The sequence below is a fragment of the Euprymna scolopes genome, chromosome 34 (assembly GCF_053919585.1).
Source record: "Euprymna scolopes isolate OS-2025 chromosome 34, ASM5391958v1, whole genome shotgun sequence".
Taxonomy (NCBI): Eukaryota; Metazoa; Mollusca; class Cephalopoda; order Sepiida; family Sepiolidae; genus Euprymna; species Euprymna scolopes.
Genome location: NC_136515.1, coordinates 33,589,350 through 33,601,578, shown reverse-complemented (window position 1 = coordinate 33,601,578; position 12,229 = coordinate 33,589,350). Strand labels below are relative to the sequence as shown.

Genomic DNA, 12,229 nt, shown 5'->3' with positions numbered 1-12,229 from the left:
TAATCTGTTCTTGATGTAACAATGTATAATTGTATAATCTGTTCTTGATGTAACAATGTATAATTGTATAATCTGTTCTTGATGTAACAATGTATAATTGTATAATCTGTTCTTGATGTAACAATGTATAATCGTATAATCTGTTCTTGATGTAACAATGTATAATTGTATAATCTGTTCTTGATGTAACAATGTATAATTGTATAATCTGTTCTTGATGTAACAATGTATAATTGTATAATCTGTTCTTGATGTAACAATGTATAATTGTATAATCTGTTCTTGATGTAACAATGTATAATTGTATAATCTGTTCTTGATGTAACAATGTATAATTGTATAATCTGTTCTTGATGTAACAATGTATAATTGTATAATCTGTTCTTGATGTAACAATGTATAATTGTATAATCTGTTCTTGATGTAACATGAATCTGCATGCGGTGATAGACAAAATGAATATTTGAAAAAAATATTAACAATTTTGAAAGAGAAAATTTTTTAATAAAATAGGAAGATTTGAAAAATAGAATATGAAAAGGATTGATATGTCATAAAGTAAAAACAAAAATTTCATGTCTAAAACAATAAATTTGTTTATTATGTTAATTTTTACATGTAAAATGTCTTTCCAGTAGTTAATAGATGTTTTTGTGTGTGTGTGTGTGTGTGTTTGTGTGTGTGTGTGTGTACATATATACATAACATAAATTTATCTTATCAGATTTTTTAAAGTCAGACATGTGTAGCAATTCATGTGACAAATCATTTAGGATAGGTAATTTCCCATTCAGACATAGTCCATATGGGTCATCCAACTTCCTAGCTTGTCATACTACTGAATGAGAAATTAGCTAACCTAATTTTTTAAAGAACTCTAAAATTTATTAAACTATAAAAATAAAGTAGCAAATGTGTGCATACACAAAATAAATTTTACCTTAAAAAAATAAATAAATGTATATATAATAATAATAATAATTAATAAATAAACTAGTATAAATAAAAATATAAGCAGAAATATCTGAACACATCCAGATTAAAACTAGATCAATTTCTAACAAATAAGATGGCTCTATTCCATTCAAAAAATGAACAAAAAAGGGGTAAATTACAAGTTAAGTGAACCTCTACGTAATAAATGCATGACCATTGGCTGCAATAAATGGGTATGTAAATAACAAAGAATTTGATTGGCTAACTAGAAAATTCAGTGCTACATGAATATATAAAAACACACAATAACATCAATTTCATGACAAATCTTCACAAATATGAAATGCAGAAAATTTTACGTATTATAATTGCCATATATATTTTCATAACTTACTATCTAGCTCTAATCACTTATTGAGTACTGTTGAAGTAAATATTGAAACATAAATTTTTATATAGATACACGAAATATAAATATCTTTTAAACAAATAATCTAGTGTGAATGACTATATTTACTCTCCACTTCTATGTTGAGCTCTCTAGTGATGAAAATGACGATTTACACTTAGCATAAATTAATATAGAGGTCTCTCAGAAACTGGTAGTGTGAAAACAAAAAAACATATGAACTATAATCTCCCTTTCAGGGCTAGCATAATTGCATGAAAGTAAAATTTCCGATTGCTGATGTGAGGTTTGAATCTTGTGAAAACGCTCAACACTGAGGAGCTGTGAAATAATGAAATGGTTGCTTACGGGTGACTATTGTTATGAGTGTCATTCTACGTTCCATATTCTTGATAAATATGTGCTTTACCTCATTAAAATCCCAACTTTCGAATAAATATTAAAATCCCAAATATGAAACAAATTTTCTTCTAAAAACACCAAGCAGAAACCTTAAATCTTGGCAAAAATTAGTTACCGCTCTCATCTCCATTTCTTTTGTCTTTTTTATTTAATAGATTTCTGCCCTAAATAAATGAATTGGGTGACCTGTTTGATGGGTTTAATGTGAAGAGTCATGTTGAGATTAAACTGTAGACATACATTGTTTTCTCTAGGTTTATTTCTAATCCTAACTTCTTTGCATTCTTTACTTGGAGTTTATGTGTGCATTTATTAACAAGAGTAATGTCGTCAGCATAGGAGAGGTTGGGGAAGATTTGTTCACCTATAGAAAAACCGCTTTGGCAAATTACTATTTACTAAATTAATAGGTTAACTATTCCGCATGTAGCCAGTTTATTACTTGAATTTCTACGTGTTAATATTTACTACATAATACATCCGCTTACAGATTCATTTAACAACCCCTTCCTTATTCTTATTGGGTTAATGGAATACTAGTTTAAACCGAACCTATCAGTTCATAATACTTATTAAGACTGCATACACTTAGTTTTAAAAATAGGAAATCATAAAAAACGAACACTTCAATTAGCACCAACATGGCTGACTTCACATACAAAGATCATAACAAACTGTTTTTTACATGTCGTCCTATTAAATTGGCTTCCTTTACTTCTATATCGAAATACAATTAGAAAAATTAGCAAAACATCATTGCCCATACATGTACACTAGACCTCATAGAATTTCTAACATTTGCATATGCACCTTTCTAAACAAAACTTAGCTCTGAAGCAGTGACTGGTACGGAGGTCAAACGAAACAAAATATCTACCAGATCTCTTCGCTTCTTTAAGAACATACAATGATTTTAGGTGACTAAACCTTAAATAACTTGCTACTTTGTTTTCACTCATACTTGATGGAGGGCATCTATAATAAGACTAACCAATTCAATACAAAATATACAGAATACACAATGTGCTATGTATATTTTTAAACATGTTCCTTTTTTTTGGATAAAATTTTCAAGTTAAATTATTTTTTATGGTATTTGTGTTTATTAAATTGTTAGATACAGACTGTTTTCATACTTTGTTTGATAGGATTTTCAAGTTAAATTAATTTTAACAGTAGTGTTTATTTTATTGCTAAATAAATGAAAAACACACTGGGTAAAACTCTTATAAGGAAGATATTTCTTTATTAGGAGTTAAGAATACACAAATTTATTTTACAAAAGAATGCTTAAAAATAAGTTAAAACACAAAAAAAAGTTGTCCAGGTAGGTAGAAGAGTAACTTATCTTGCCTTTGGTAACATTTATTTGTTATAGATCTTTGTTTTATCAACCATTTTTTTGTTTTTACCTTTTTGGTTTCTTAAATTTTCAGGTAAAAGTACAAATTATTTGGCAGTGATTTCCCTCCCCATTTTAAGAATGGCTTTTTAAATAATGTTATTATTTTAGCATAGTACATAATGAATGAGGGAAGGCTTTTTTATTTGAATAAAAAATAATTTTTATATAAAACAAAAAAATTAAATAGGATGCCACTTTTTTAAAAATTATCGTTATAAATTTGAATATTAAAATTGGAATTTTAAGAAAGCCACAAACAGTATGAGACTTTTACCCCCATCCACCTGCACAAGACATTGAAACTGATCGATTACATGTGTCTTGACCACTAATTGGCCATGAAGTGGGTGCTCATTTTATGCTAAATTTATCTAGGAAAGTAATCTTTCACTTTGAAATCTGGAATATTTATTATTTTTTGGTCCCCCCCCCCGATTTATCGGAGGAGGACCTATGTTTTCAGTGCCATCCGTGCTTCCATGCATCCGTTAATCTGGATGATTGCCAAATAACCGTCGATTAGTTTTTCCTGAAATTTTGCCACAATTTGTATTTCATTAAATAGATACACACAGTAAAACCAATTTTTTTGCAAAAATTCCTGTTGTGTCCCCAGAGGCTCAAAAGAGGTCAAAAATGCCCTAAAATAGCCAAAAATGACACGTTTTGCCCCATAACTTTTGATCCATCCATTAGATTTTTCTGAAACTTGGCCAAAATGTGAAGCCTATTGTTCTTAATATAAATCCAGAATGGGTGACCCTGGCAAAATTCTGGTTCGCATCCCTCTGGGACTTTTACGGCTAAAAAAAAAAAAAGTGCCCTTTTGGAGCTCTTTTTTTATATTATTCAAACTTGATATGTTTATATAGTGGTTTCCATGGTAGTGAATTCAAATATACATGCTTTAAGGTGTGATACTGCATTGTTTGTTCATTTTCACAGGGATTTCATGTTTCCAGGGGCTCAAAAAGGGTCATAAATACCCCCAAATTGCAAAAAAATGACACTTTTTATCCCATAACTTTTGCCCCATCCATTAGATTTTTCTGAAACTGTGCGAAAATGTGAAGGTAACGTAAGCCCTTCACACTTCTCACATTCATCATTTCTTCACTATTTTTTGTGGCGTCATCTCACATGCAGTACCTTGCTTCTTTGGGCATATTTTTTTGTTAAAATGCAATAACCAAAAAACAGTAGATTTTGATTTTTTTTTAGGAGGGGGAGTACATTGGGTAAGATAGTCAAAATTTACTTTTTTTTCATTTTGGTTAGGATTTTCAAGTTAAATTAATTTTTAACAGTTTTGTTCATTAAATTGTTAGATGAAAGTACAGAATAAGTAATTATGCCATCCTCCACCATCCCCATGTTTAGAATAAGTAAAATGTATCTTCCTTTCTTTTTTTTTTTTTTCCGGACATGTTAATTATAACACTATCTTGTGTATAGTAAATTGTTAGGTGAAAATATCGAACAGTTAATTATGCCTCCATCTTCCACATGTTAAGAATGGGTTTTTAAATAATGTTATATATTTTAACATTGTTCATATTTTGTTTGTTCAATATAATTTGGATTTAATTGTTTCTATTTCCTCACCTCCCTTCACGAGCGGATTTAGACACAAGGGCAGATTTTAATTTGGGAAACATCTAGCTCCCCAAAAAGGAGAGAAGTTTGGGTAAGAATGAAGATAAAAAAAACATTGCTTGAGTCTAGAAGGATTTCTATATCATTAACCTTAGACAGAATAGACAAAGTGTAACATCAGAACAGATACTACTCTTTGTTCCTAGAAAAAAGACTAAGGAAAAATCTATTGTTGAAATAGTGCATGGAAACTTCAGATGACAAGAAGCCAAATGTTCCTGATGAATATCACATCTTTATGAGTACAATCTCCTTCACGGTAAACAAAACAACATTGGTGTCAGCATTTTCCAATACTGCTACATATTTCCATTGAGTGTGTGGATGGAAAAATTCATAAAATTAATTTTGTACATTATCCCGTTCTCCACAATTTTATTTTATGAAATTTGAACAAAATATATTATGCTCCCTCGGAATATGGTGAAATAGTATTTATTTTATGGTTACTGTGAATTCGTGAATAAGCAATGCAGATGAATTCAACATTATTGTTTTGCAAAAATAAAAACAAAACAACTTCTTATTAATATAAATATAATCTGTTGAACTCTAAAGAAAAAAACATTCTGGAAATTGATTTTTTAAAAGATTTAGATGATTTACAGTCGATTCTTCTGAAATGTTCAATTTTAAACAAAGAACTTTTAAAACAGGCTTCCTATGTTTTCTAATTATTCAACTTCCATTATTCATATTTTACACTTTTGCTACATCCATTAATAATCAATGCTTATAAACAGCTGAAAATACACATAAAATGATGACATCACCGATTCAAGCATTGGAAGTCCCTACTGATCACTTAATTACAAAAGAATGTAAGTTCATTAATTTATGATTTATAAGTATTAGTATGGAAATAAAGCTTGTAAATTATATTATTGGGTGTTTACGTGTAAACACAAATTAATTTTAAGCCTATATTCATAAAAAAAGTACTTAATATTCTTTAGTTAGCATTTATTTAATTCCCTGGAAAACGGGGCCTGCTAGTGTTATGTGTGTGTAATGAATATGAAAGATGACTAAATTTTTCAGGCCTGGGCACTTCGTTTAGTGTGTGTGTGTGTATATAATATAATATATATATATATATATATATACATACATATATATATATATAAAATTAAAAAATTATTCTTTATACCTCTCCACCGTACTGTATACCGATATTCTATGGCGGACTGGGATAGCTTCCGTACATTCATACCTGATCTACCTCTCCATTCCATGTTTAAAAAGGATGTGTCCTCTATAGTATCAGACCTGACCGAATGGTTACTTGTAGGCATAGACCAATTCATACCATCCAAAAAATTCCAACAAAAACCTAACAGCCAGCCGTGGTTATCCCCAGAATGTGCTGCTGCCATCGCACGCAGAAATCACTTTTTCCATAGCTATTAACGTAATAGATGCACTGAAACTAAAGCTGCCTTCAGGACCGCCAGCAACCACTGTCAAAGAGTAAAGAAAAATGCAAGAGAACTATATGCTCAATCCGTTAAATCCAAAGTAGCTGAGCAGCGGCTTGGTTCCCACCAGTTCTGGCAAATAGCAAATAGGATCCTGAACAGAACCGTGCGTTCTATCCCAACCATTATCAATGGACCAGAGGTCATCTCAACAGCATCCGACAAGGCCAATCTATTTGCCAAGAACTTTGCGGCAAATTCTACCCTGTGTGACGAAGGCCATTCCCTCCTATAACAGACAACACGCTATGCAACATACAAATATCTGTGCGTGAGGTCGCCAAGCTAATCAAGAACCTTGACTCCAGTAAAGCAACTGGTCCTGACGGTATTCCAATTATAGTGTTAAAAAAATTACAACCAGAACTTGCCCCCATACTTACCTAACTGTTTAAGCATTGCCTTAAGGAGAAGTGCTTCCCAACACCCTGGAAAACCTCATCAGTATGCCCTGTATTTAAGAATTCAGGTGATAAGTCATCTCCCTCTCAGTACAGACCAATAAGTCTCCTGTGTGTCATAAGTAAGTTGCTGGAATCCACAATAAATAGAGAAGTAGTCAACCACCTCAGCAGAAATAACCTTCTTAGCGACACGCAATATGGTTTCCATTCTGCTAGATCTACAGCAGATGTGCTAACGGTTATATCTCATAGGATTAGCAAATTTCTCGACAAAGGCTTCCTTTCTAGGGCAATTGCACTTGACATATCAAAGGCCTTCGATAAGGTTTGGCATAAAGGCCTACTTCACAAGATTTCCAGCTACGGTATAACTGGAAATGTTTTCTCAATCATTAAATCATTTCTCTCTGATAGGCTCATAAGAGTAGTGGTTGATTGTCAGAAATCAGAGGCCCACAGTATTAATGCTGGAGTCCCTCAGGGGTCCATACTGGGCCCAACTCTCTTCCTGATCTACATCAATGATCTCCCAAAACACATACTAAAATCTTTTGTTGACATCTATGCTGATGACATGACCAACTATGGCAACACATCAAAGGCTGTAAATGATGATGTTCTCTCTAATTCTCTCTCCTCTGATCTTGAGCACGTGGTACAGTGGGGGAAGAGGTGGCTGGTTACCTTTAATGCGTCTAAGACCAAGCTCCTATCTCTACATCATAAACGCTCTGATCCCCATCTGGCATCAATTGAAATGGATGGCTCTCGTCTAGGGGAGGCCCCATGTTTTGATAAACTTCTGGGTTTGACCTTTACTCCTGATCTGAAATGAAACACGTACATCAAGTCTGTTGCCAAGGTCGCTGGAAAGATGGTGGGATCCTTCTACCGCTCCAGAAGATATCTCACTACTGATGCTATTCTCTATCTATATAAAAGCCAAGTACGTCCAAGGATGGAATACTGTTGCCATATCTGGGCAGGAGCTGCTAAAAACAGCCTATCCTGCCTTGACAGAGTACAAAATAGACTTAGTGGTTTAGTGGGGGATGCCCTTTTCTCTTCCCTGCAACCTCTCTCCCACAGAAGAGACGTAGCGAGCGTATCTTTGTTCTATCGTTATTTCCATGGCAAGTGCTCATCTGAGTTCCATTCTCTGGTCCCCCCTCACCAATCTTTTTCAAAAAACACCCGACTAGCTGAAACCACCGTCAATAATTTTCCCCACTCCTTATCTGTGCCTAAATCAAAACGTAGATTCCATGAACAAAGCTTCTTAGAACTGCACGCCCGTGGAACTCTGTTCCGCTTGCCTGTTTCCTTCTCGACTTCAACCTGGATGTCTTCAAGTCCAACACAAATAAATTCCTGATGAACCGCCCCCTTAAGTAATGACATTTTATCAATTCTCCAATACTATTACTACAATATTCCATTGATTACTGTACACACAATAACCCTTATCCCCGAGTGGCCCTTGGGCCTTGATAAGTGGTGACCTCCATGTAAAAAAAAACAAAAAAAACCTGCAGATTCATGCTTATGTAATCATCAGTCTAGGGGATGACAATATATGGGCTCAAATTCTAGTATATATTAAATAAGTTTTAATGCCAATATGTAGTTAAAGCAAAATAAATTGTTTTGGACTATTAAAAGAATTTTCAACAATAATGTATAGCCATTCATTTATTTAATTTTCATATCGCTTATGTTTTGAAGCATGATGAAAATTATAAATCCATGGCATCATATAAAAGCTATAATTATTTTGTTAAGGTGATGTTTTAAGATCTATTTATGAGAAAATTTAAATATTTAAGTCCATAGAACATCAGACTAAACTTCTGCTTTATTTGTTGGGAATTTATTATTTAGTATTAATGCAATGTTTTCCATTTCTAAAAGAAGTTATAACATTTCAATATCACCATGTATTTCTTACGTTTACAAAAATTCTGACTGACTGACAGACGCGCGTATACACAAACACACACAAAACGCCTCTTATATTATGAGTTGATTTGATGATCTAGAAATTAGCATCTTGAAAAAGTTTAATTCATCATATTAGATGATTGTTATTGTCTGTTTTAATGATGCTCGAATAGCTACCTGGCATTGCTACCAGTAATAAATTTAAAAAATTGTTAACATTATAAATCTCATCTAAAAAAATATAATCCCTCAAATAATAAACAAATTCCAAAGAAATTACTTGTAATTTAATTTCTTTATTATATAAATATATTTTACATTTATTGTATTAAAAATTATGCATTATACAAATTTAGAATATGTTTAGCTTTTGAAATGATGTCACCATGTTATTTTGTTTATTTCTAATGTTTTTTTTTTAATTTGCAGACCTTCTTTCATATAAAAATATACAAATATTCATTTTCTAACAAAATCTTGTTACAAAATTAATTAATTAAATAATTTAATTAATTAATTTTTTTGTGGTTTAAATATTTTAGTTTGGGAGTTTTACCAAAACACAAATTACTTTAAAAAAATTTTTTTTACAGGTTTTTGAAGATGTGCAGCAAGTGTTTGACAAATTGGATTCATGAATTTGGTGTTGTCCATTAGAAATTATTGAAAAACTTATGAGAATAATATTAAAATTCATTATACATCGGCACTGACTTTATAAATTGTAAAAATAGCCCTATGAACAATTATAAATTTTGGAGGGAATTGCGATTTTTTTTTTTTAATTTGAAGATTTATTTTTGGGTGAAATTTTATATAAAAAATTAATATGTGAACGCATATTTAATTTCTCCATATTTTTTTAACCATTCTCTAAAAAAAGTATACAAAGATGGCAAGAAAAATTAGATGAAAAATGGTTATTAAAGTTTTTAATCTATACAAAAAAGTAAATTAAAAATAAAATGGAAAATCTTGACAGTTGCAATAAAATAAAGATGGAAATGATAATTTTTTATCTTTTTGCTTATTCTCTTTTGTTAAATTGAAATATATACTAAAAATTTATTAAATTCGTGTGATAAAAATCGATCTCAGATCTTTATTTTAAAATCTTTTGAATTTGCTCAATTAAAAATAATGAGCTTTTATTATTTTGAATAGTCTGTTAAAATATTAATTTCAAAAGTTAATATTCTAATTTCTTCATGACTGAAACTGGGAGATTTACCATAAGGAAACATGTCTTTTTGTTCTTATTTTCTTTTTTTTAAACCCTTCTTTTAATATTGGATTAACAATTGAAACTATTTTTCTGGTTTTATATCTTAAAATTTGTTTATTGCAATAAATAGTCAGAACTGTATGTACACATATTTATGAAACACAAAAGTATCCAATTGAGCCATGCAAGAAGTGCATATAATCTTTTCACTCATGAAATGTTTGCAATATTATAAGTTTAATTTCAAAATATTTTATTTCAATGGTGGTCATTGTACATGTTCATTGGAGTTAATGTACATGTTAAATCATTATCTACATTTTGTAGCTGCTCCGAGGTTGATCATCATAGTTAACTGGTTTCACTGTAGTTATCAGATTTTAACTCATCAAATCCACTTAACCAGCAATCGAAGCATTCCTCAAAATAAAAATGTTTCCTCCTTGAATGCTTTATTATTTTCCCTCCTACAACGACCTATTCAAAATTGTGTGAAAAGCCAGTGCATGTTCTTCAAGTTCATTATTTTGGAGATTAATTAAATAATTTACTATTGACTGTGTTTTCACAAATTAGTTGTTTCTCAAACCACAATGCAAAATAAATGGCAATATACAAATATATATTATATTTAGGCAGCAAACCTTCCATTAGACATGTTTCTTTTTTTGCTTAAAACCAACAAAACGCTTTGGGTTTTTTTTTGTTTTTTTTTAGTAGCTTTTCATGTGTTTTCGTATGTACTGATTATTTTATTGATGAAATAAAGAAAATTTTAAACTGATGTTTTAACGTTTTTATTTTCATTTTTCCTGCTGCTTTCATGTAAGGCAAGACATTATATTTCAGGAAGATTTAATATCAATGATAAAAGTCATTGTAATATTTTCGTAAAAATATTTGCCAAATAAGACCAAGATAAAATGGCCACATTCGAATGCTATGAAAATGTTTGCAATTACATTTTTGTATCATTTCTGTGTTGTTAACTTTATTGGAAAGTTTTTCTGCATCTATTGATAGCAATACAAAATAGTTTTAAAACTAACAAAAACAATAGAAAATAAATAAATTAAATAAACATGAATATACATAAACGATCACACATATATGTATGTATATATATATATGTGCATATATGTATGTGCATATATATATATTTATATATAAACTAAAATAAAAAAATTAAATAAAAACCCTAACCTAGATTTAAAACAGATCAAGAAACTAGATATCCAGGCTAAATAGAGCACACACAACCAGAGGTCAAATAGGCCTTTGTCCGATAAGTGCATGCTCATTGGCTGATAGGAAGGGCGCGGTGGATACTAGAAAGCTGATTGGCTAACTAAAATCTCAATAGAAGATGCGTATATAAAAACGACAAACAACCACAAAATTCGCACATAAGCCTGAAGAGTCCTAGAGTGGATGAAATGCGGAATATTCAGTGTAGCTTAATCGCCATATATATTTTATAACTTACTACTATATATATATATATATATATATATATATATATGATGAGAATAATGGAAATAGTATTCCAATGAAATAGAGAAATAAAAAGGAACAAACCAAATTACGTGTTCATTAACGTTTTGTCTATATTTCGAGACTTCTTCTGGATGAAAGTCTCGAAATAAAGACATAAAAGACAAAAGTTAATGAACACATAACTCAGTTTGTTCCTTTTTATTTCTTTCTCTCTCTCTCTCTCTCTCTCTCTATATATATATATATATATATATATATATATATATATATATATATAAATGGAACATCTGGTTTATTCAACATTGATAAACTAGAAATTTACAAGTCCGTAAACATATTTTGAAACAATGACTGTATCCAACCTAACTGTGTTTTTAAATATTAAAAATTAAAAAATATTACCATATTACAAAAAAAACTTTTTTTCGACACCGTCACTTCCGTTTTTGGCCAGGACATTGAGTGTAAATACTTCTGGTTTCTTCCACGCGTTCATAAGTATACCATTAAACCTGTCATATTTTTATATAAACAATTATATTAATTCGTTTTTCATTTTCAAGCTGGAAGATATATAAGCAGTAATGAAGCTGTATGGCGAATTCTTTCATTTCCCATACATGAACAAAGTTCAGCAATTGTTCACTTATCAGTACATTTAGAAAATGGACAACATGTTTACTTTACATTTTCAAATGTGCAACGGATAGCTCATAATCCCCCGGCGACAACATTAACGGCTTTTTTCACGTTATGTCAGAATAATGCCTTTACATCAACACTGCTCTATTCGGAAGTGCCCATGTATTACACATGGAATAGGAGTAGGAAATTATTTGAACGACGCAAACAAGGAGATAGAGTAGACGGACACCC

General features: G+C 30.8%; 1 protein-coding gene across 3 annotated transcripts in view; it reads left to right on the top strand.

Annotated features, from left to right (window-relative positions):
- LOC145259170 (UMP-CMP kinase-like) overlaps positions 1–10,640 on the top strand; it is a 226,984-nt gene extending 216,344 nt beyond the window's left edge. For all 3 annotated transcript variants that reach the window (XM_080116912.1, XM_080116910.1, XM_080116911.1), the window contains one exon: positions 9,225–10,640. In XM_080116912.1, coding sequence (XP_079973038.1) covers positions 9,225–9,269 — 45 coding nt within the window. In that variant the 3' untranslated portion in view covers positions 9,270–10,640. The remainder of the gene's footprint in view (positions 1–9,224) is intronic.
- The last annotated feature ends 1,589 nt before the right edge of the window (positions 10,641–12,229 follow it).